The following is a 22,823-nucleotide window of genomic DNA, read 5'->3' as shown; positions in this document are numbered from 1 at the left end:
ACTGCCAAAGGGCCCACCAGTAACTACTGCAAGAACAGCAGTTCTATAACCTTTAGTTCCCCACTTCTTTCTTACTGTAACAAATTTGGAGAACACTATGAGGAAGGAAATAAAGAACACAGCTGATAAGCATAATCATAGGCAGTGTGTGCTCTGAACAAAGCTTTCACTGCACTAGTTCAAAATGCAGGGGAAAAGAACAAAAATTTGGCCTAGCCTATGCCCCAGGCTCATGATTCCAGAGCTCATTCAGCCTGCATTGCTGACTGTGGCCAAGTTCCCCTCATCTACTGGAATTCAATACCATCATATCTGCCTCTTACTCAGGAATGAGAACAAATATGGGAAAGACTCACTGAGAATTATGGAGCAGTGTACAAACTACAAACCAGTTTACATGAGGTTTAGAAAAAACATTACAAATGTATTTGCATGTAAAAATACAGTAATGCATTTAAGAGGGGCTGAGCTAGCAGCACAACAAGTTGGAAGCTATTATGACAGTAAATCCAGCCACAGGTCACTGCAAGGTTAGTTTCTCCCTGCTGATGAGATTATTGGTGATTCACTAATGGGTGCCTCACAAAAGTACCCGTGCAGTATAAATACCCACTCACTACAAACACGAATAAGCATAGGCACCTGCTTGTCCGATCACAACAACTTGTCATGAGATTCAAGTATTGCTTCAGACCCTCTACCCCTAAACACTAGGTGGGAAAAAAAGTAAAACAAAGCTCACAGCGCACAAGAGTTAAAATGGAAATTTAGAAATTCTTAGGGGAACTTCAAACAATGCAAACCACCTATAGGGTTTTTCACAACGATCCAGTCAAAGACAAGAAGCATTTCACATGAGTATGTTTCGTTATGTAACCTATCTCCCCAAACACCAAACCCCAGAATGAGTCTTGCAGGCAACACAGCCCTCTAAACTAGATCACATATACAGGAAAACAAACAGCTGCCATGGAGGCCAACAGGCAGAACAAACTACACCACATGGATTACACCACACTAACTGGGCAGCAAGACTGAAGGGAATACCACTGTCAAGGACCACTCCTGGGTTCTTGAAGCTGTAGAAGTAAAGCCAGAACACTCATTTTGCTCGGGATCACAGACACAAGCACCACCCCAAGCTGCTTACCCTACCTTGTATTGATATCAGAGCCTGCCAAAGCAACACTACTCCAGTTTGACTCCTCAGGCCAGCTTCAGCCAGGAGCACTATGGGATGTAAGCCCTGCAGGGAGAGTGTGCCATTCCATGTTCTGTTTCCTTTCTGCCTCACAGACATTATTCCTGTCTCTGAGTAGTAAGCAGGAGCCAGGAGAGGAAGAACACTGAGGTAATTAGAGCACCATATGAGAGAAAGATGAAGAGCCTTAGGATACTAGAACAGGCTTCCAGAAAAGATCATCTTTGAAGTCCTGGAGGTGAGGGGTCACCATTGGTATTCCACATTTTCATCCCATAACTACAACGTTGTGTAACAAACTGAACAGTGACACTTGCAGTATTCAAGGAACTCAGACTTCATATGTGTCAGACTACAGAGACAAAGAGCTTTTCCACTGTTTACTTCATTTGTAAAAACAAAAGAACCCTTTATTTCCTGCACTAGTCAAATACGCAAATAAAGGCGGGGAGTGGCTTATATGTTGTTAGTGTTTCCACAGCCTTCAAATGACTAATGCACGTTCAGGGCAATGAAGACAAGAGAAGTGCACGTTCCAGTCAGAGCAGAGACGAACTAGTTATTGAGAAAACTACGTAATTCCATTGGTACAATTCAATTCTGCAACAATCCTGCTATTCCAGTCCTAAGCCTATTTGAAACAGTAAATGCCGATTGTGAAAAAGAAGCCTAAGCTAGACCAAACATAAAAGGTTTGCTTACATAAAAGGTTTTCCTAAGACATCTTTGAAAAGAAACTGACTGCTTTTGGTGCAGCCAGATCACCATCACCCTGACCACTGTTTCCTCCTACACTCCTGGATGCTGTTCCAGCTTTCATCTGCTGTCTGCTTTTCAGCGCTTTGGGAAGTTACAGATTCTAGGCAACATGGAAAGCACACATGATACATCACATACTACCAGGATCGTGACAGATAGCCAAGGGTAGCAGCATGGCAGCTGTCCTGAAAGTCTACAGAATCTAACCTGAAGGATTTAAGCAGGAAGAAGAAACAAACTAGTTTTGCAAAAGGATCTTCTGACACAAGGCTCCTCTTGACATGTAAACTTCCAAGACTTTATGCATCATTCCAAACCAAGCTCCTCACTTGGGCATACAAAATTCTACTTTACTTTCTGCACAAAAAAGTAGCACATCTTACCTTGCTCTCTGGCACTTATACAAAGGAGGAGGAATTGCATAACACCTTCGTTCTCAATCTGAGCAAGATTCCACCAGCAGGCCATACACAAGGCAATCTCTCAAAGTTGTAGTCATTCTGTCAGCTTGATTCATAGCATCATCCCACATTCCACACATGGTAAAAGCTGGCAAGATCCATTTTAGTAACAGAAGCCTTAAAAGCACAAGTTTCTCTTACTTACAGAAAGTCCTTTAGACATCACTGCTTCGCTTCCCAAAGCCAAAGCAATACCAGACAGAAGGGATCTGGGCCACAAGTGCCACTGTAGGTGTTACAGCATAATAAATACCTAGGAATCTACCTCTGACAAGAGCAAGCTCACCATTTCTCTATAAATTGCCTCCAGCTTCATACTTGAGTCTCTAAACCTCTATTCTCAAACATTCCATTGACTCCAGCACAGACAACTCCCAGTTGATATTGCTGTTTTAAGATTTTTTGTTTCAGGTCAACTGATGTGGAATGGGTAGAAGGTTACCTTTGCTCAAGACTAACACAGTCCATAGTCTCCATCCTGTCCCTGGCTGTCAGAACTTGTTCCAACTATTTTGTGAGAACAACTCCAAAACTGAATGGCTTTATTTTCTATTTTTGGATTTCTGTAGCACTGCTGTATGAGTTTTAGGACAGTGTCCCACTGTCCTAAAGAAGAAATTCTTCCTAAGAATTGCAGCTCAAAACCTTCTGAAAGAACACTTTTGGAAAATATACAAACCCTATTATATAATCACATCCATTTTACAAAAATGTAAAATTGAAAAAAAAAATCCCCCAAAATTTCTGGGGATCGCAGGCAACATAAGTACTTTTGGCTGTACTTAGTCAAGATATATATAAAAATGTCTACGTTGATTTGTAAGAAATCTATAGTCTCTTTTCCTCTAGCTATTTACTCTCAATATTAGAAGAAACTGTCATTTACCTCTTTATAAGCTATGCTTTAAAAAAGAAAAGGCAAAGAGAGAGAGGGGGACGAGAGGGAGAACTCATAAGTAAGTTTTTCTGCATCCTCCACCCCCAACTGATTACACAACTCTCACCCGCCTTCTCATTCCTGCTCTCCGTCATGACAATGTAAAGCTACTCAGCTGGCAGCCTGCAGGCCACACGAACCCAGAAGATGTGTGCACCTTGGTCTAGTGCCACAGGGGACTCTGGAGCCATCCCACAACTTCAAAACAGCCTGGGACAGCTTAAACATAATTAATTACCTCAAAGCTCAGGGTATCCCTTGAGCAAGAACACAGAGCTAACTCAAGAAGGTATAATAAGACATAAGGCACAGCTATCAAAAATGGTAATGAAGTGTTTAATTAAAAATGTAGAGGGAAGAAAATTGCTATCAGGTTTTTTTGGTTTTTTTTGGAGTAGGTCATAAACTTTCATATGCACCAGAATTACAAAGGCCTGGAGTTCTGCACTGCCTCTCGATGTCTATCCACAGTGCAGACTTTCCCCAGGCTGACCAGTCCAGAGAAACAATGGCCTGTGGGGCTGGAGAAGACAGGCAGGAGAAGCAGTACTGAAAATGGCAGGAATGGGCAGCTGATGCAGCCATCAAACATATCCAGCAGCTGTACTGGCACCCCAAAATAATTATTGATTTGATGTGTTAGATAAAATTGCAAAAATAGATTACCACTAAAAATAAAGTTAAATTGGTATCAAATCTAGTACAGCACAAAATCTGCTCTTCACAAGGTAAACAGGCTCCCTTGTGTTACGCTACAAGCACAAATTGCCTGCTTTTCAATTTTTTTAAAGAATCTTCTTTAAAAAGGCAAAAGACAAACATGGCCAAATTTCTAGTTTCTTTTTCCTTTACAAAAGCCATGCATGCATAAATAAAGTGAAGTAGAACCACACCCATGGCTATCCATACCCTGTCCTCATTCTTCCAGACCAATCTTTTCCCAATGTTTTTACATAAAGTTCTGGCACATTGCTGGAACATAGCAAGGCCAAACACACATAACTGAAAGCAGAAACATCTCTTCGAAGATGACATTTTGAGACACTGAATGAAAGAGAAGCATGAAAAATGGATACCGTAGTACTGTCATCACTAGCAAGATAAAAAAGTTCTTTGGGCACATCTTGAAATTAAGTGATTAGATGTAAGAAAGACAAGGAGGAGAGGCATTGCACTGAGTCCTCTTGACTCCAAAAGATGGCTCTCCACTGAAGACAGTCTAATCACACAAACAGAATTTGCGAGAACAGGTAAGTGGAAACAGGATTGTTATCCTTGATCTCAGGAGTACTTTGTTCATTGCTACTGTCACAGTGCAATCCACCAGCTGAAATTCTATTGACACATAAAACATGCCAAGATTAGGAAGCAAATACTCTATTTGGAGGGGAGGGGAAAGGTCAAACTTAACCCACTGCAAAACCAGACATTAAACCAAGAGAGGATAACCTCTGAAATAACCAAGTACAATTATAGGAATCTGTGGAATCAGTCATTCCACAAAGACAATGTGAGGGAATTGCCCCCACAGCTGAGGGGAAGGAAGTATAATAAAGCCATAAGGGAAAGGTCAGAGGACTGGGTCTGCTACAAGTAACACAGATACAGAAGCACCAGCACTACCCAAGAGCAAAAATACAAAGGCATAAAAGGCGTAACAGGCAGGAACAGCCTGTCCTTGTGAGCTGCAAATTCAATATATGAAATTTCAGGGAAAACCTGGAAGTAACAACAGAAACAAATTATAGAAATGTCTTTGAAGTCAAAAACAAAATTGGCAAGCAAAAAACAGTAGAAATGTCAGCCATCCTAGGAAATAATTAAGTCTTGAAAAGCAACATTATTAAAACTTGAAAGTTTTTAAGGCCTAACAATTTAAGTACTAATTTTTGGGTCAGCATGGAGGGGAAGTCCAGAAAAAATTACTCTGGCTCAAATTACATGCTTAATAATCAGAGATAATGAAGAGAAACCAAATGAAACCAGGAGCTATATGGCAGTAAAGTTTTCAGAAGAGAGACTTGCATTAATACTGGGTTTGCTAAAGGGAAGGAGATGTCAACTGGTACTTGTGGAAAAAGCATTATATACAGAACAAAATTACTTGCAGGAACAGTTTTGTCCTGGCACCAGAATGGATTAAACTATTTAATACATTTAAAACTAAATAAATAAATTTCCTCCAAAGACTATTACATATACAATTAAAATAATTCTGCTGTTTATGTCATTATTGAGAGCGTTTTGTCCCAGATAATGCATCAGCCATAGGTGACATTAACCAAATAAAGCAAAAATTGAATTGCCAAGTTGCTCTATGGGTGCATTTTAGCCATGCTCACAGAAATCACAGGCTCCTGCTCTACAATCTTCCTTCAATCATCCAGATGCCCAAGGATAACATCCACCCTCAATGCTGTTATCATGACTTACTGGTGCTTATAACTAACTAAGGGATGCCCAATTTTTTAGGCAGACAAGCAAAATATTCTCTCCCAGGAACACTGAATTATCATTACGCAAGTACTCTTTTGTCTTCTAGTTCAGCAGAACTAGAAAGAGACAATTCATTGCAAGTACAGACAGAAAGGTTTCTGCAGGCTCCTGTGTGAAGCTATTCCATGCCAAGCTCTAAGGCAGCCAGAGCCTACACAGTGCTTATCTGTGTCATACTATTATGTGGCTTAACTACTCACAGTAAAACAATTACATACTCATATCAATAAAACTGCATTATCTCCCTTTTGAGGTATTGACAAACTTTTCAACTTTGGCAAAAATTAAAACTTTTCATTACTTGCAGTAGTTATACTTTCACATATCTTTTAACTAGATGTACCCAGAATCAATTCAAAACCTTTCATTTCTTCCATAGTCTGAGTCTCACTTAACAGACGCACTCACCTGAGTTACCTAGAAACTGCCAGCATCTCTGTTCAGGTGCAAGTCATTTCTATATTTTAGCTACTGCCAATAACACCAAATATCAGATTATTTCTCTTTCTAAAACTGTTAGCTCAGGCTTTTCGCTTTTCCTCCTCCTGGCAGTTCCTCTACTTCCCTCCTGCTCTCTGCTTTCTCCATATACTTCTGCACACAAAAGCACAGTTCCAATGCAACAACTAGCTCTGATCTAGTGATGACCCCGTTTGACTGCCAGCTTGCAGTACCAAGAAAGGGTCTCCTGCTTTCCACTCCAGCACAGCACTTACAAGTTGCATTTTGCTGTAGCAGAACCCAGGAAGCCATTATACTGAGTCATAGGAGGTTTCTTTAAAAAGAAACTGGAAACCAACAAACGGATGCAGCCTGTTACCTGCCAGTTCTCCATGGATTAAAAAGCATTATTTTGTAGTCAAAACAGAATCGTACAATAACTGTCCGTAGTTGCAGTAATTGCCCAGACCATTTAATCCTTTGTTTCCTAAGTACATTCTCAGTGGTGTAGCATCTATATAATCAGAAGTAACAAGCAAGATGTTAATAATATTGATTCACAGAAATCATACCCTAATAACATTTTCTTTGTCCAGCACAAGACCTAAATATGGAAACAAACTTGCTCTTAAGTATTGAAAGTGGTGTCGAAAGCAAAATAAATTTCCTTTCGAAAGGCAGCACATCTTTTCCTTGCTTATCCAAGAATGAAAATTTTCATCTGTAATTGTGCATGAAGGTCTACAAGTGAACCCCCTCTGAAACCAGCTGGCATCCCGGGAAAATGCAAGAACATATGGCAAGTGTTCCAGTGATGTTAATGCCAACTAGACACTAGAATAAGCGTGTGGTACCGCGGCTTTCACTCTGAAAATGGAGATAGATGAGCATGAGAAATGTAAAATACAGTCAGCAAGAAAAAAAGATCTGACTTTGCATAAACCTCTTTACCAACAAGTTAAAAAGTTTCACCCTGGAAATTAGAGTGCTGATAATTAGATCTGGCAAGGGGAACAGACCATGCTTCCCCAGCCCAGATCATTCTTAATAGACTCGCACGCTGATGGAAAGACAGCATTTAGATCTCCAAGAGAAGGAAAAACATTATTTCGCCAAACATACCAACCAGAGCTTTACAGCTGGCAAGCAAGTACGAACTTTACAACTGAGCAGAAACACAGTCAACGTACCAAAAAAGTATCCGCAGAATGTTTGCGACCAGCAACACGAGGCAGACGTAGCTGGAGAAGCCGTCGGCGTTCTGGGTGCGCCGAATGTCCCGGTACTGGGGGATGTAGGGCACGACGCCGCCGAACACCATGGCCCCCGCGGCGCCCCACGACACCAGCTGCTGCATGGGCACCAGCAGCCACTCCAGCCCGCCGGGCTCCATGCCGGGGGCGCGCGGGGAGGCGCTCAGGCTGAGGGACGCCCTCAGGCTGAGGGTGCCCCGCCGCAGCTCTCCGGCCGGGGCCGGCTCTAGCCACGGGCGGGCTCCGGCCCGGGATGCGGCACCATGGCTGCGCCCTCTCCGGCGGGGCCCGCACCTGGGGAAAGGGACAGGGCGTCAGCTCAGCTCTACCGAGGGCGGCTCCGACCGCTGCCAGCCGGGTGCTGGCGAGCCCGGACCACCGCCCTGCCGCGGGCGGGCCGGGGCCGTCCCCGCTCCAGCCTCAGTCCCCGCCCCAGTCCCGGTGCTCCCCAGGGGAAGCCCGGGCAGCCGCGCCGCTCCATCGCTGAGGAGAGCGGTCAGCAGCCGGGCAGGGCAGGGCAAGGCAGGGCAGGGGCGCGGACACGCGGCTCCGCCGCCACCCCCGCCCGGCCCCCGGGTCGCGTCTCCGAGGGGTCTTCTCCGCCTCCCTCGCCCACCCGCGTTCTCCCCGCCCCACCGACAGGCACGGCCGCCCGCCCCGCACCTGCTCCCCGAGCTCCGGCCGCCGCCGCCTCCATCCCCCGGCGCCGCTCCGCGGGCGGGCAGCGGCGGCCGGGGCGGCCCGTGACGCACCGCCACAGCCCCGCCCCCGCCAATGAGGGCTGGGGCCGCCCCTTCCTCCGGCGGGCAGCGGCTGCACCGGGCCCGGGCCCCTTCCTCCTTTTCTACGTTTTCCGCCCTTTCCTCGCTTCTTACCCCTTCCTCCGCGCTGCCGCCCGCGGGCGGTACCGGGACACGGCAGGCGGCTCGGCGCCGGAGGGGGCTCGGCTCCCCCGGGCGCACCTGGGCGCCTTCTCCTCAGCGCGGGCTGCGCTGAGCTGCCGCCCTGGGTCTTGCTCTCCAGGAGGGAAAATTCCGTCATGCCTCATGGACAAGGGGGAATGGGAGACAAGGGAGTTGATATTGGGAAGAAATTCTTCACTTTGAGGGTGGTGAGGCACTAGCACAGGTTGCCCAGAGAAGCTGTGGCTGTGCCATCCCTGCAAGTGTTCAAGGCCAGGTGGATGGGGCTCTGAGCAACCTGGCTAATGGAAGGTGCCTATGGCAGGGAGGTTGGAACTAGATGGTCTTTAAGGTCCCTTCCAACCTAAACCATTCTGTGATTCTATGATTTCTGTGGCTCTCTGAATTGCTGTGGCTGTGGAGGGAAAATGTTCATCTTCTACCCAAAGTAGGGCAGACCCAAAGTGACTAGGGAGTCTTTACTGCTGCTTGCACTGGGCCATCTGTGCTGCAACTGCTGCACACAGGTGTTGTGTGGAGAATGACGGCATGGACGCTGCATCCACCTCCTTCAGCCACACTTTGCAGGATGGATCATCCACCATGCATCCAAGTGGCTGCACAGCTGTCCTCAAAGCCTGTTCCTTGGGCTACCCCAGACATGTTTCCTTCTAAGTGCCCTTGCTGCTTACCCAACAAGTAGGAAATGAGATGGGTTTTCCTGCATCTGAGTAATGTATTACTTTGTGTCCTATAGCAGCAACTGCAAATGTTTTCTGTGAGTCTTAAAGGGAAAAGGAGCTGAATTAAAAATAGAAATGTCTGTTTCGGGGCTTCAGAAGCCTTTTGTTTACTTCCTGCATAGCAGCACCTTGCTCAACTGCAGCCATTTCTTCCACTGGGCAATTCTTGCAGCATATGTGCAGCACATGTACCTGCACGTTACTCCAGAATGTATTTGTCAAAGACATTCTTGGAGTACCAACCATCACACAAACATCCAAAACAGCCTCCTATGTAGATCAGGTGACCAGTGATAACGTTAGGACTTACCTTTCCTACAAGGAAGTAGCAGCTGTGCTACTTGAACAAAGCTGTATTCCATTACACAGACTTGATAGTTTGCTGAAGTTAAAAATACATAGTGGATGTTTTGAATTTTGATTTTTGGATGAAGATCTTGAAGTTCCTGATTTCATCGCTTCTGACTCACTCAGAGAGACAATAACAATCCAGTTACATATAAACTGCATTATTTAAAACATTATTTAATGGCTCATATTTCATATATCAGTTACGCATTATCATCAGGCAGTTATGCCAACTTCTTTACATGCTTTCCTTGGAGCCTGTACCAGAGTATTTTTCCTTATGCACAGTGGTCTAAACAAACCTCTAGCTGAAAATAGGAGTAGCCCAGATTAGAAAGCAAATTTTTTTTCAAGTATTTTGAGAAATCATGAAGAAATTATCTTGAGAAAATAGGTATTTTGAAGTAATGGTAACCTAAGTAGAAGAAACTACCCAAGCTGGCACCATATCTGCAGGTTAGCTACCAGAATTATTCCAGGATGCTCTTAAGTCTATGCAATGACAAATTATATACGATATTAAGATTCTGAAATACTCAACTGGAAACAGACAACTGCCTAAACTTAGGTTGTTTTCCTTTACTTGAAACAGTAAGGGTAAAAACTGTATATTACAGCACATTGCTGTGTAAACACAATTCAGTTCTGGTCACTGAAAAACATCCTAGTTGTTCAGGAGTTAATCCATGGATGTAAACTAAACTGACCAGTGACACCAGACACTGGGTAGGAGGAGGAATGACAGGTTGGCTGAACTCCTGGGGCTGAGCAGCTGCCAGCATCAGGTCTCAAGATCTTCTAAAAAGTCAGGCTCAGGTTTTTTTTGGTAGTGGTACCATCCTGAGGTGCTTGCTGCCTCCACTATAGCATCCTGCCTGGCACAGGAACATCCAACCACAGCAGACCCAGCAAGATTCCAGTAGGAGAGTGTGCTGGAAGAAATTTATCTAAATATGGGGTGATAACAGGTAATTGGAGCAAGTCTTGCATCATCAAGGAAAAGTTCTGCAACCTGCAGGTCTGAGTGCAGTCACACAAGAATGAGCCTTGTGAGGCTTCACATCAAAGCAGATTTCTTTCTCTGGGAGATAGTAACTGAGAGGGAGCTCAGAAGGACTGCTCTCTTGGTGTAAAAGCAGAGTCTACCTTAGAAACAATACTGCTTCACTGCCAGACAGCAATCCTCTTTCAAGTGATGAGAAAAAGAACAGGTGCATTTATGTTTTCACACAGACTGGCAAAATTCCCCCATTAAGAAAAAAAAAAAACCAAACCTCTATTTGATAGAACTACATTAGCCATTCAGAAAAACACAAGCAGACAAAGTTTCACACCAGATCTTTGAAGACTAAATTAATCTTTTTAGGACATCTGCTAAAGGAGGATTGAAATTGATTATGTGAGCAGCTCTAGCCACCCAGTTATGAACTGGCTTCTAATAGTTAACATTTTGGTGATAACATAGTCCCCAAATCTCAAAACATAATGAGAACTTTGATTTCTTTTAGATTAAGAAATGTGATAACATATGTTCCTGTAGTATCTTTGGGTATGGTTTAACCAAGCTGAAAATGGTGAACAGACAAGATGTTTTCAAAGGGCTTTTAACTTTAATGTTAGTAGAGGTAGTAAAAATTACTATAACTACATAAGGTTTAGTTTTTGCAAATAGGCCCACTGACTTAAAAAAAGTAAGCAGAGCCCCATTTCTACAATTGGCTCCATATGGCCATATTCTTATCAGATGACACTGGGACCAACAGGACACAGGAATGAACCACCCAATGGACTAGTTCCATGACAAGCCTTAGCCACCTCTGCATATTTTTACAGGAGGAGGAGGAGGACAGCTGTTGGTACTTCACTTGTAGTTACTGCAGTAGCAAAAATAGCAGATTGCTGCAAGTCTCCCAACCAGTCTGTTGTTCTCTCAATTGATTTTGAAAGATGAGTATTAAAATTATTTTATCTTCTACATTAGAGAAATGCTGTTGCACAGAATCAAGCATATGAAGTCCCTTCAAGACCCTGCTAAAGTGCAGATAAGCTCTGAGTTACTTCTTGAACACACTGCACAGTAAAAGGATAAAGTGAATCCCTATGGTAGCCAAATTCCCTTCAATTATCACATTATATATCTCATTCTACAACTACAGCCATGGGGAGATTAAAAAGAAATATTCACTGTACTGTTCATAAAACAAGTAAATGGGTTTTAAGTGTCTTGAAATTGGCCATTCCTACCATAATGTATTATCATTTTGTATTAATGTATTATCACTAAATCAGTTGTCCTCTTCTCTCCATTTTTTGATTTTTTTTAAGGCAACCCTGCTGCAACTGATGGCAGAAGGTCCATCTGGCCACTCCTAGCACTGGTGAGCCCATTTTGGCAGCTGATGGTCAGAATCAAGCCAGCCAGCGTTAATAGGAGATACAGGAGTTTTATTGCACATCTTCACTACTCTTCCTTTCTCCTTCTGCACTGGTCTTTGCAAACTGAACAGTGAATATCAGCATGAGTGGAACACCCTCTGCACTTCCAAGGAGGAGCTCTGACAAACATGCCCAAGCCTAGAAGCCTATCCCTGGGCAGTAGTCACATGCTTTGCACTGGGGAGCAGGACCCAGGACCATGGAGGCTGGTGATTAGACTCCTCTCTGTACTTGGACTGCTACTGCCTCCACAGACAAATGGAGTAAAAGCCCTAAAGCAAACATGTCAGAGCAGAAATCAGCCTGACAGCTGGCAAAGATACAGGAGCCCCTCTTCAAACCATTACAGCTTTGTAAACAATGGGCAAAGTTCAGAGTGGGGAAATAAACAAACAGCAGTCCTGTTTCAGTTTCTTACCTGAGTAAGCAGCTGGTGCCTGGACACAGGTAAGGAGTTGAACCAGGACTGCTTAACCCACAGCCTCCTCTTCTATCAAACAGGTCCAATTGGCTGCAATTATTTCTTCCCCACCTGCTCTTGGGATGCCTTTGGTGTGTCCCATGGTCCCAAGGTCACCTCAGCAGTTGTCTGCAGCAGAGGAGTCCATTGGCAGCTCCCAATCCACCTGCATATCCTTGCCTATGTCCAACAATGCAGCCAGAAGTTCTCACCTCAACAACCTTCAGGAGTAGAATGCTTTCTCTTAGGAAAATATGTAGTAGAGGAAGATCTCCACAGATGAGATCTGCACAGTGTGCCATGGGAAAGCACCATGCAGTCTCCATTCAATGCTGTTCCAATGCAGGGTACTCAGCATCAGAAGGGAGAGATTCCTCTTTTTATTCCATCTTACTAAAATGGCTATTTTATTAAGCTGTTTTTTGTTGGATCTTTCTTGACACAATGCAGAAAGAGCTCTGCACCATCTCCCTCTCTCATGCACTTTCCCCTGGGGCAAAATGTTCACTAATTACAGGCTCAATTGTGTTCCACAAGAAGCTGCTGATACCGGAGAGTGAGCTGGGAGAGAAGGAGTGTGGTGGGCTGATCCTAAGCAGCAGTGAAGCCCCCACTGCCACTTGCTCACTTGCTTCTTCGTGCAAGATGAGGCATAGAATCAGCAGGGTGAAGCCATGGGAAAAATACCTATGGGTTGACATAAAAGTCTTGTAGTGAGTAAAAAGAACATAAATAAGTGATGCAAAGGCAACCACTCACCACCTCCTACTAACAGACAGGAGTCCAGCCAGTCTCCAAGCAACAGGTACTTTGGAAGAAACTTCCTGCCCACAGCCTGGTTTTATTGCTGAGTGTGGTGCTGTGGGTCCAGCATGTCCCTTTTACCAACTGGGGCAGCTGTCCTGGCTGTTTCCCCTCTCAACCTGTTTGCTGGGGTGAGGAGGAGGGCAGAGTGAGAAACAGAGGTGGCCTTGATGCTGTGCAACCACAGCTCAGTGACAGCTAAAACACTGGTGTGCTGCCAGCGCTCTTTTGGTCACAAACGCAGCACCGTATGGGTCACTGTGGAAAAAGCTGACTCCACCTTAGCCAGAGCCAACACAGGGCATGAAATGCAGTTTGGGAGATCCTCAAGCTGGCTTTATCACTGAATAAGTGAGGGTGCAAGTGCAGTGTCCAAAGTGTCAGAAGAACTATCCCCTAGCCTGCTCTAACTCATTTTCTCTCTGCTGTGGAGTAAATAAGAAGCAGAGAGAAAAAAGAAAAATGACAGAGAAATTACAGCTTCATCATGATTCAAAATACCACCAGGTGACCTGGAGTCAGTAGCATTACAGCACCAAAACTATCTTTTCTTTCTCTGTTCTTGAACAAGGACAAAGTACTCCTGGTGGCATTTACAGACTGTAACACACACCTGGCTTGTTTCTGTTAGATAACCTCAACATCTGTGGTACACTTAAGAACAGAACAAAACTAAATTTATGCTCTCCTCACCATGAGCAAAGAGTGCAGAATGGGGGGGTAAAAACCCCAAAGACCAAGTTTATTATAAGAGTAATACTTGAGTCGAAGATAATTTAGACGAGACAGACACAAACACTGCAGACTGACTTTTTTCTGAAATCCCAAGGAGCTGCAGTTACAGGTGCTTTTGATTAATACAATATCTATCCCAGAGAGAAAATTAACATACTCATGTGTCCTCTGAGCTGTGCTGGCCAGCCCCAAAAGTGGGAGCAGCCTTGGGGGCCTATGCTGCTGCACCTCTTCCCCAGTTGTGGATGGCCAAGCCTCCAGTGCTCTTCTGCTCAGCTGACACTTGTGCTACCTATGCTGGCAGTGTCCCTTGGCACCCTCTGGCCCCTCTAAGCCCTTGTAATTTCAGATGCCTTTTGCCAGGCATGCTTGGAATAGGCACCCAAATGTCTCCTGCTAACAAACATCATGTGGAACACTAAACGGAGCTGAGGTGGGAGGGCCTCCTACATTACCCAAGCTGCATAAAATACCTGTCATAGCTGTTAGCACCTCCCCTCTGCCACAAATGTCTCACAGAAGAAGCAGGCAGGCCACTGCAAGCCGAGGTTTCAGTCTTAAGAGCATATTTGCAAAAGATCTTTGTTTCAGATGAGAAAGGGCAAGCTTTTTCTCACAACAACAACAACAAGAAGCCAAAGAATCAGATTACATACTCTTGGCTGTTTTTATTACTGTCATTGCTCACTGACCCACATCTTGCTGTTAGAGCATGTGTCCTATACCCGATGTTCCCCAGTGTTATTACCCATATTTGACTAAATCAACTCGTGGTTTATGCAACCATACTAAGTGCTTTCCACTAATTCAAGGTGAATTTAAACTCCCCGTACCAGGGAAACATTCCAGTTGCCTCCTCCGGGCAAAATTGTGTCTGAAGCTGCAAGAAAACATTAGCATAACTGCAGTTTGGTCACAGGAAACTTTACCCACAGCTCTTTACACCTTCTGGAAATGCAAAATGGGCATTTTCCAATGAACCACTCCCTCCTTTGCCCAGCTTCCAGCCTCTTCAGCAGAGGCTCTCTTTATCAAATATTTTAGAAAAATACTCTTTCCATCACCCACCGCAGCATGTGCCACATTTAATACCTGTGCACAAAATGCACATTCTGCTCTGGACCACAGAGTCCCTGGAAGAGAGCCACACCAGGCTGTGGGATCTGGCCATGTGAGGTCAGCTGCCTGTCCTTGTGCTGGGGTAGTTTGAACACAGCCCCCAGATGCAGTGCCAGGCATGCCACCAGGCCAGAGGAACAGACCCTGCTCCCTCTCCCATCAGGGACAAACACCTCCAGCTCCATCCTGCAGCCTTTCAGGAGGTGAAATGCACGGTGAATACTCCTTCACTCTCACTATCCAAAGAGAATGGAACAATGCTGGAGCAGAAAAATGCATGGAAAGCAACATAGCTGGGAAAAATAGCTGGAGATTTCTGGATCATCACATAATAATTCAGCAGTAAACAGCAGCTGGCTGGGTGATTTCACAGAGCCGTGAATTACACACAGCTCTTCAGAGAGCCAAAGGATGCCACCACCACCCACCACACCAGCCTCCACAGTCACCTTTCTGCTGTTCCTGCATTTATTCTGGTGCAATACACCTACAGGGAAAATTACACCCTGTGTTCTGTTACAGCTACTTAGCACTACATGGTGCCCACAGCACACACTGAACATCTGATCAACATTATCCTTAACCCTGTCAGTTTTCTTTCTGAAGAAACTTGCAGAAAGGGGCTGACTGAAAAACTTGACAATAAGGGGATTTGTTAGCAGCAGTCCCAAAACAGAACACTTTTATTAAAGGCAGAGCACCTCCATCAGGGATCAGGTTTCCCAACGGCTGGAATTACCCTTTTCTCTTCAAAGATACAGAACCTGAAATTTGAACCATGAGCAAACACCCAGGCTTTTAATATTCACCTCAAATGACTTTGTCTTTGAAAGGAGCACCAGCTGTCAGACACCACTGACCCGAATGCCTTTTCCCCTGCCTGAGGCATTTGCATTTCACTAACCACGTCTTTCCATGATTTTAAATAACAACTTGTTAGTCTACTGGTGTTACCATGTGGAAGAAAAGCGATGCCTTCACCAGGAAGTACTCCGGTGGAGCAAGCTTTCAGTGAACTGCATTATGCTGAATCAAAAGATCAGGTAAAGGCTAAAATTTGCTACAAAAACAATCAGCACCATTTGGGATTGCTGCATACAAAAGCTGATGACCTAGCAAAGCCAGATCGTTTTTTCTGCACATTGTATCCCTCTGAATCACTACTGCAAAGTGTAAAAAGAGAAGCTACCTGAGAGGGAAGGATCAAGCATAGCATGAGTCAAAGACCCAGCCCAACAATTTGTTAGCAAAAATACCATGATTGTGATGCAAGCACTAACTTGTACCTAGCCCTTTTCTCTTTAGAGAAAACTTTTAGTATTGACCATGCCTCTGCCAGGAAGAAAAAAAAGCAAACCCACAAAATTTGCAGTGCCATTTGCATCCTGCCTTCTGATCTGCAGCCAAACAAGCTGCCATGTTGGCCCAGGAGCACTTGCCTCCTTGTCTCCTTCCAGAACTAAATTTCCTGTTTCCTTTCTTACCACACATGTAATATTCAGCTTCTTCTTGAGATGTCCTCTCTCTGACCTCACCTCCATTCCAAAGCAATCCTGAGCCAGACATGCTTGGAGCATGTGACCGGAGGATTCCTTACCCCTGGTATATAAAACCTTATTTGTCAGCAAAAAGAAAGAGGAGGGGAAAGAGAATCCATGTTACATCCAAACAGCAAGAGTAATGCATTTCTACAACAGTTCTTCTCTCACCATACCACAGGCTTCACAGCATGGCAGTGAACTTGGAGCTTAGATTTTATAAATGTTTGAGCATGCTTTTATGTCCTATACTGCTACCCTGACTTCTCCTTCCAGCAGTGGAGGGACTGTAATTTCCCTAGGAAAGAGCAAGGGAAACATGCTTTGGATACCATTTCAGCACACACTGTGAAGAGTTCACAGCACAGGTCTGCAATACTGAAATAGGATGGAAGCAGATGGCACCTCAGCCTCGAGGTCACCCTGTTTTTTATTTTTACTTCATGTTCTTCATACCAGAAAGATATATTTAGACTGAAAGTGACTAAAGTCTAAGCTTTTTACTGAAAGAAAGTAGCATGCCACATTTTGGCATGGAAAAAGAATTCATATTGTCAAATCTCTTTTGCTCCTTTCTCAAACCCCCTCAGAACCTGTTTTTGTACTCACTGCCAAAATGAACTTCTTGTTATCCCTTTAGTAAATTAAGCATTCTTATCACAGTAAATAGTCTTATGAGCACAGGTGGTTTACTGGTTCTCAGCTAGCCCTCTGGTTTTGAAACAAAACCAAAGTGTCTTTGCTCAGCTTCCCTTAGCCCATGGGTATGGTAAATGAGACTGATAGTTGTGCAGATTTAATCAGTGTATGCACTATGCAGCCTGATAATGAGGATGGCCTGGCAAGAGCAAACAGAGCTCTGACTGCAAGAAGATTGAATCAAGTCTGGGTTACAGGAAATAAGATTTTGCTAAGTCGAAATGTAAAATTTGTCTGTGTGATGGTTAACTAGATGATTGTAGTAAAATATTACCAGCCTTCCTGTAAATGGTATATAAGCACATGTAGTGCTCAGTAAAAATTGGATTCTGACCACCATTCAGTGTCCTCATCTCTCTCTCATAATCAATACATGGGTGCATGCCCAACATGGACATGCTTTTAAAATATGGCTCATCTTACATCCCCAGATTTCAAACCCTGGAAATGTATGCAACAGCTCAATTCTGAACTTCTAAGCCCTCTGAGAAGGAAGAGACTAGGGGACATCAGAGCAAAACCAAGCATGCTAGTTCTGTTATGAGTAAATTAATTGTTAAGCAAAGTTTGTTTGGTCTTGCCATTTGTCTCTTTTATTCGTAGGCCTTCTGAACTTTTGAACTCTTCCATGACCACATTTAGCTTTAAAGACACTTCCATTTTTATTTCGTAAACCCAGCTCTGCACTATTGGCCTAATTCAGCTCCAGATCTGAACTAAGAGGGCCATTCTTATCAGCTACTGAGCTCACAGAGTAAAAGAACCAGACCTTTGAAGGGGGAAATGCACGGTGAAATAGTTTTCAGTCTCTTTTGCACTTTTAATTGCCTGTCCTTCATTGCTGTGCCAGCTGGATATTGTATTTTTTCGTTGTTTTGACCACACTCACCTACCTCATGAAAATGAGGAGCTAGTTAAAAAAGCCTTTATCAAGTCATGCTTGTTTTCAGTTGATCTCTAACCCGGCCATTGCTAAAATGTGGCACTACAAAGATGTAGTGGGATTCCTGCAAATTGGTTGGCCGTATAAAGCTTGCTCCTCTGCATTTCCAGCTCGTTCTTTATCCTTGCAAGATCTTCACTACAAATAGGACTCTATGGCATTGTTCAAGATAACCGGGTACAAGCAGGCAGATTCACATCGACTTCCTCTGGGGGAAAATACTGCTGTGTGAGAGAGAAGCTTTTGTAACTCTTCTGGAAGGAGGGAAAACCAGGAAGACTATGGCTGTTACTAGAATTAAAAATGAAAAAATACTACAGCTGTACTGCCTAGACTTAAAGGAAAGAAGATCTATTATTGACAAATAAACATACATAATATTGTTCAAATTGTTTTATCTTGAAGCTTTCTAGAGCAGTAGCACTGCTAGAACACTCAAGCTTTGCAAAATGTGCTTTATTTTTCTTTCTACAATGAGGACACCCTACAAGAGTGCAGAGAAACCACAATTATGGGAAGCAAGTAGCAATGCAGAGGTTGGCTTTGATGCTAGAATTTCACCTCAGAGATTAACACACCCTCTCAAATGAGGTGGGGAAGGTCAAGAAGGAAAACAATTAAGTTTATTAAGAAAGACTCTAAGTGGTAGGCTTACAGCAACTGAAGTAATTCTTAACTCAGGCATTTCTTGTGGATGGAGACACATATTTGGCAAGTCTAGCATATATAATTACTCAAAATTATTGACTAAGGTACTTTATTGCCCAACAGTGATATGCTCCTAATCATACAGACACAGCAAACTGAAGATCTCTTCATTTACATCAGGCAACAGTCCCAGCATCCAGAAGAAAGACACCTCTGTAATAGCTGCACCAGGAGCTGTGCAGCCCAAAAGCCAGGGATGACCTACATGCTGGTGCTGCAAAGAGGCACCGTACGACTCTTGCTGATGCCTTTGGTGTTGTCTCGTTCGACACTGGAGTGCAAGCAATTTCAGCCACCACCGTATTTTTTACCACTCCATCTCACAAAACTAGTTACAGGGGGGAAAAAAGGGCGGAACTCTAAAAAAAAAAAAAAAAAAAAAAAAAAATTGTAAGACCTCTTAAGATGAGACCTCGGCATCCTTATTTAGCTGCTGCCGCGCGGAATGACGATTCCTTCGGCAAATAAAGGACTGCTAATGAAGGATTCCCCGACTCCCTGCGGGCGGGGCCGTGCGCTCGCTGCCCGCCCTGCCGCGCCCGCGGAGGCGGGCGGAGGGTCGGGGCTGGAGCCGGGACCGGAGCCGGGACCGGAGCCGGGATCGGGACCAGAGCCGGAGCCGATGGCGGCCGCCGTCCCGCCGGGAGCCGTGGAGCTGCCGCAGCTGGTGAGCGGGGCCGGGCTGGGTGCCCCGGCTGCGGGGCCCTTGCCTTCTGCTTCCCCTGTGTTTATTTCACCTTCCCCGCCTCCCCTCCCTGCAGGCGGAAAATCTGCTCTGCCGGCTGCAGGAGAATTTTCAGGCTCTGACGGAAAAGTTGACGCTGAGGAATATCCTCTTTGGAGCGTGGGGTACCCGCGGCTGGATTTCGGATCCCGCGGCTTGGGCCCCCCTGGGAGCTGATGGGCGCGGGAGGGGTCTCTGCTTTTAACAGCGGGATGGGCTTCTTTTTTAAACATCAAATTAGCGTCTAATGAGTGACGTGGCTAAACAGCTATGACGTAAAGGCACCTGACTTCCCCCCCTCTCCCCCAGCTTGTTTATATATCCATTTTTCTAAGAAAGAAATCCTAAAAAAATTGTTTCACTACAAGTAGCGAGGTAGTCTCTATGAAGCAATTCTGGCTTTCAAGTAAAATAAGCATCGAATTATGCGTAAAGATTTTGAAGGTGCATTTTAAAAAGCATCCATCTCCAAAAATCCTACTCAAAGGAGCCAGAGTTTAAAAGCGGCTGTTGGCCTGAGCGTGACAAGATGAGCCCTCAAAATGAGAAAATCAGACCTGAAGGGGCTCTGAGCTTTCTTATTACATATACTTAGAGAAACTACCTCTTCTTTCTGAAGCATTTATTAATTTTTTTTACAGAAACTTGACCTTTCAGGAAGCAGCTTCCTGAATAATGTTTGGGTAACACTCATATTCTGATTGTGTAGGCTAACTGTATGCTATCACCTAAAATAGTTCCTCAGAAAGAAAACAATCTCTTACACAGTTCACTCATAAGTATTTGCAAAGGCCTTTGGTACTAAGAATTTGAATGCTTATCTTTCATAAGATTCGGTAGTGTTCAATACCACCTTCTGCATGCTTCATTTTGCATTAAACGTGATTAAGTAAAAGGCTGACACATCTGAAAGAAAGCTGCTTGCTCTTCTTATGGAAGAAAAAAACCCGTAAAATTGTAGAACTCTTGTTTATAAATATATTATCTTTAACTTTTTACTGGAAGAAATGGGCGAGCGCATCAATGACCTTGAGAAGCGTGTTGCTGACCTGATGACAGAGGCTGGGGTAGAAAACAGCGATGAAGAGTTGGGAGTAAAGACATTTACTTAAGTTTTTCTGTGTTTTGTACATTTCCACTTAGTTTTGAATGAAGGGCGAGTAATGGTGTTGACATATTTAGTATACCTGCATTTTCTTGGATTTGAAAGTGTACTTTTTAAAAACATGTTTAATATACCTTGGAAATTTTTTTTGCCACGAGCCAAAGAATGCGACCACTTTTACAAAAGAAAAACGGCATCTTGCTGCCTCTGTTCCAGCTGAGTGCCATATACAAGGGGCTAGTGCCAACTCATCCCAAGTGTGTAAACTGAGGCTGTTCATTCATAGTGAAATGTGTGTGGCTTGAAGTATTCCTGCCCACCATTCCCTCAGGTATGCTAACCTAGCTGAGGATTCTCACTGGTATAAATTTATTTACCTCTGCTTTTAAACCTCCTACGGCCTCCCAGTGTGGCTTGCAGCACACCTCTCACACACACTCACCCCAAACACAGCAGTAAATTACAGTCAATCACTTTATAATATAAAATCATGCTGCATTTTGAGATTGCGTTCTGGATTTTATATCAGTCTGTTGCAAATGCCAGCCCCCTCCCTGATGGGTGCCTGACTCTGTTCTTAGTATTTATGAGGCAGCACTGCTTCCATGTTCTGTGGATGCAAGTGATGTTGTCTTTCTGTTGATGCACACTTTCCTGATTCAAATTGAGACACATCAGTTATTCTTGTCATTGGAACTTCTTACCCAGTGAAAGACAAGGATGTCTGTATTGTGAACTAATTTAGGAATCTGTTCATTCTGAAGCCTTTTAGACAAGGTTCGCAATAATTTTCAGAAATGCAGAAAGATAATCCACAAAGATGTATTTAACTATACGGAGATCTTCCTACCTCCGTGCTGAATCACGTTCATGAATAAATCACTAACCTACTTATTCACTGTATCTTTGCAGCACTGAAATGAGGATGTGCTCGAGGAAGATTAAAGGCAGAACAGCATGGCACTGACTCCAAGATTTTACAGTCAGGTGTCACACTGACAAAAAAATGTTAAGGGAAAATAAATGTGTTTGCATCATGTCATAAAAGAACCTTGAAAAAAATTTTAAACTATTGCCCCAGGAAAAAATAGAAAGCTGGATTTGTTCATCTAAGTGGGGCACTGTATTTCCTGGAGCTGAAAAAGAAGTGTTAGTTTCAGAGAGGTCAAAGCCACTACTTTGGCTAGAAAACTATATCCTATATAGTGAACTTACCCCATCATAAATGTTTTCAATGTATGAAAATGTATTTATTTTAATATTAAAATAATGTGTTGCCTTTTTAGCTTGTATGTTCTTAGAATAAACCATTCTCTACTAAAAAAAAAGGCAGTATTTTTAGGCTACAACTGCTCAGTTGTTGCTCTTTGCATAAACCCACCCAAAGCTGTGCACACCACTGCAGATAACATCACCCAGGTATTTATATTGTGACATTTTCAGTTCGTTAATGCTAAATGTTTTGATGAAAACAGTTTATTTTATTTAATGACCTGGAAACAGATGCGGAATTCTAGTTACCAAGCATGTCCAGAAGAAATTGGTAGTCAGAAAACAGGACATCTGCACTGACTTTCAGGTGGTTGTACACCAAAACATTGGTATTCTTTACAGGGAAGATTTACTTTGAAATATAATAGGAACCTTTTACCATAATGCAGAAACTGAAGCATTGCCAGGTTAACAGAATACCTCAGCTAATGAGGGAGAAATGCTTCTATTACAGCCTTCGTTAATAGCAAGAAATCATTCCAACTAATGCTTTAATGAGTGTAGACTTGCACGTACTGTCAGACTGGGGGGAGAGGGTGGTATGCTGGAGAAATTGGCCAAAAGGACCTTGATGAAGTTCAGAATGCCAAGCTGGGCTGGTGTGAGAGGCTGGCTGGCACTGCTTTGCAAGAGAGGGAACTGGTGGAAAGGCTGACTGAGTGAGCACGGTGCCCAGGCTGCAGCAAATCACTGGTCAGTATTAGCACAGCTAGAGCCAGCAAGTCATTTAGCTCCTTTC

General features: G+C 43.8%; 2 protein-coding genes across 3 annotated transcripts in view; one reads left to right on the top strand and one right to left on the bottom strand.

Moving 5' to 3' along the window:
- Positions 1-8,274, bottom strand: part of SLC66A2 (solute carrier family 66 member 2) — a 62,912-nt gene extending 54,638 nt beyond the window's left edge. The window contains exons 1-2 of one of the 2 annotated variants that reach the window (XM_014877647.2): positions 8,212-8,274; positions 7,486-7,842 (exon numbers count right to left, since the gene is read on the bottom strand). In XM_014877647.2, the coding sequence (XP_014733133.2) occupies positions 7,486-7,688 (203 nt within the window). In that variant the 5' untranslated portion in view covers positions 7,689-7,842; positions 8,212-8,274. The remainder of the gene's footprint in view (positions 1-7,485; positions 7,843-8,211) is intronic. The other variant, XM_014877639.2, reaches the window with a different exon arrangement.
- A 10,903-nt stretch (positions 8,275-19,177) lies between these two features.
- On the top strand, positions 19,178-20,880 carry HSBP1L1 (heat shock factor binding protein 1 like 1). Its single transcript, XM_014877682.2, has 3 exons — positions 19,178-19,650; positions 19,745-19,811; positions 20,707-20,880. Exons 1-3 carry the CDS (start codon positions 19,429-19,431, stop codon positions 20,817-20,819), a joined length of 402 nt encoding a protein of 133 aa, XP_014733168.2. The 5' UTR covers positions 19,178-19,428; the 3' UTR covers positions 20,820-20,880.
- Positions 20,881-22,823: the final 1,943 nt, after the last annotated feature.

This window comes from Sturnus vulgaris, chromosome 1 (assembly GCF_052056855.1).
Source record: "Sturnus vulgaris isolate bStuVul1 chromosome 1, bStuVul1.hap1, whole genome shotgun sequence".
Lineage (NCBI taxonomy): Eukaryota > Metazoa > Chordata > Aves > Passeriformes > Sturnidae > Sturnus > Sturnus vulgaris.
This window is presented reverse-complemented; position numbering and strand designations above follow the sequence as displayed.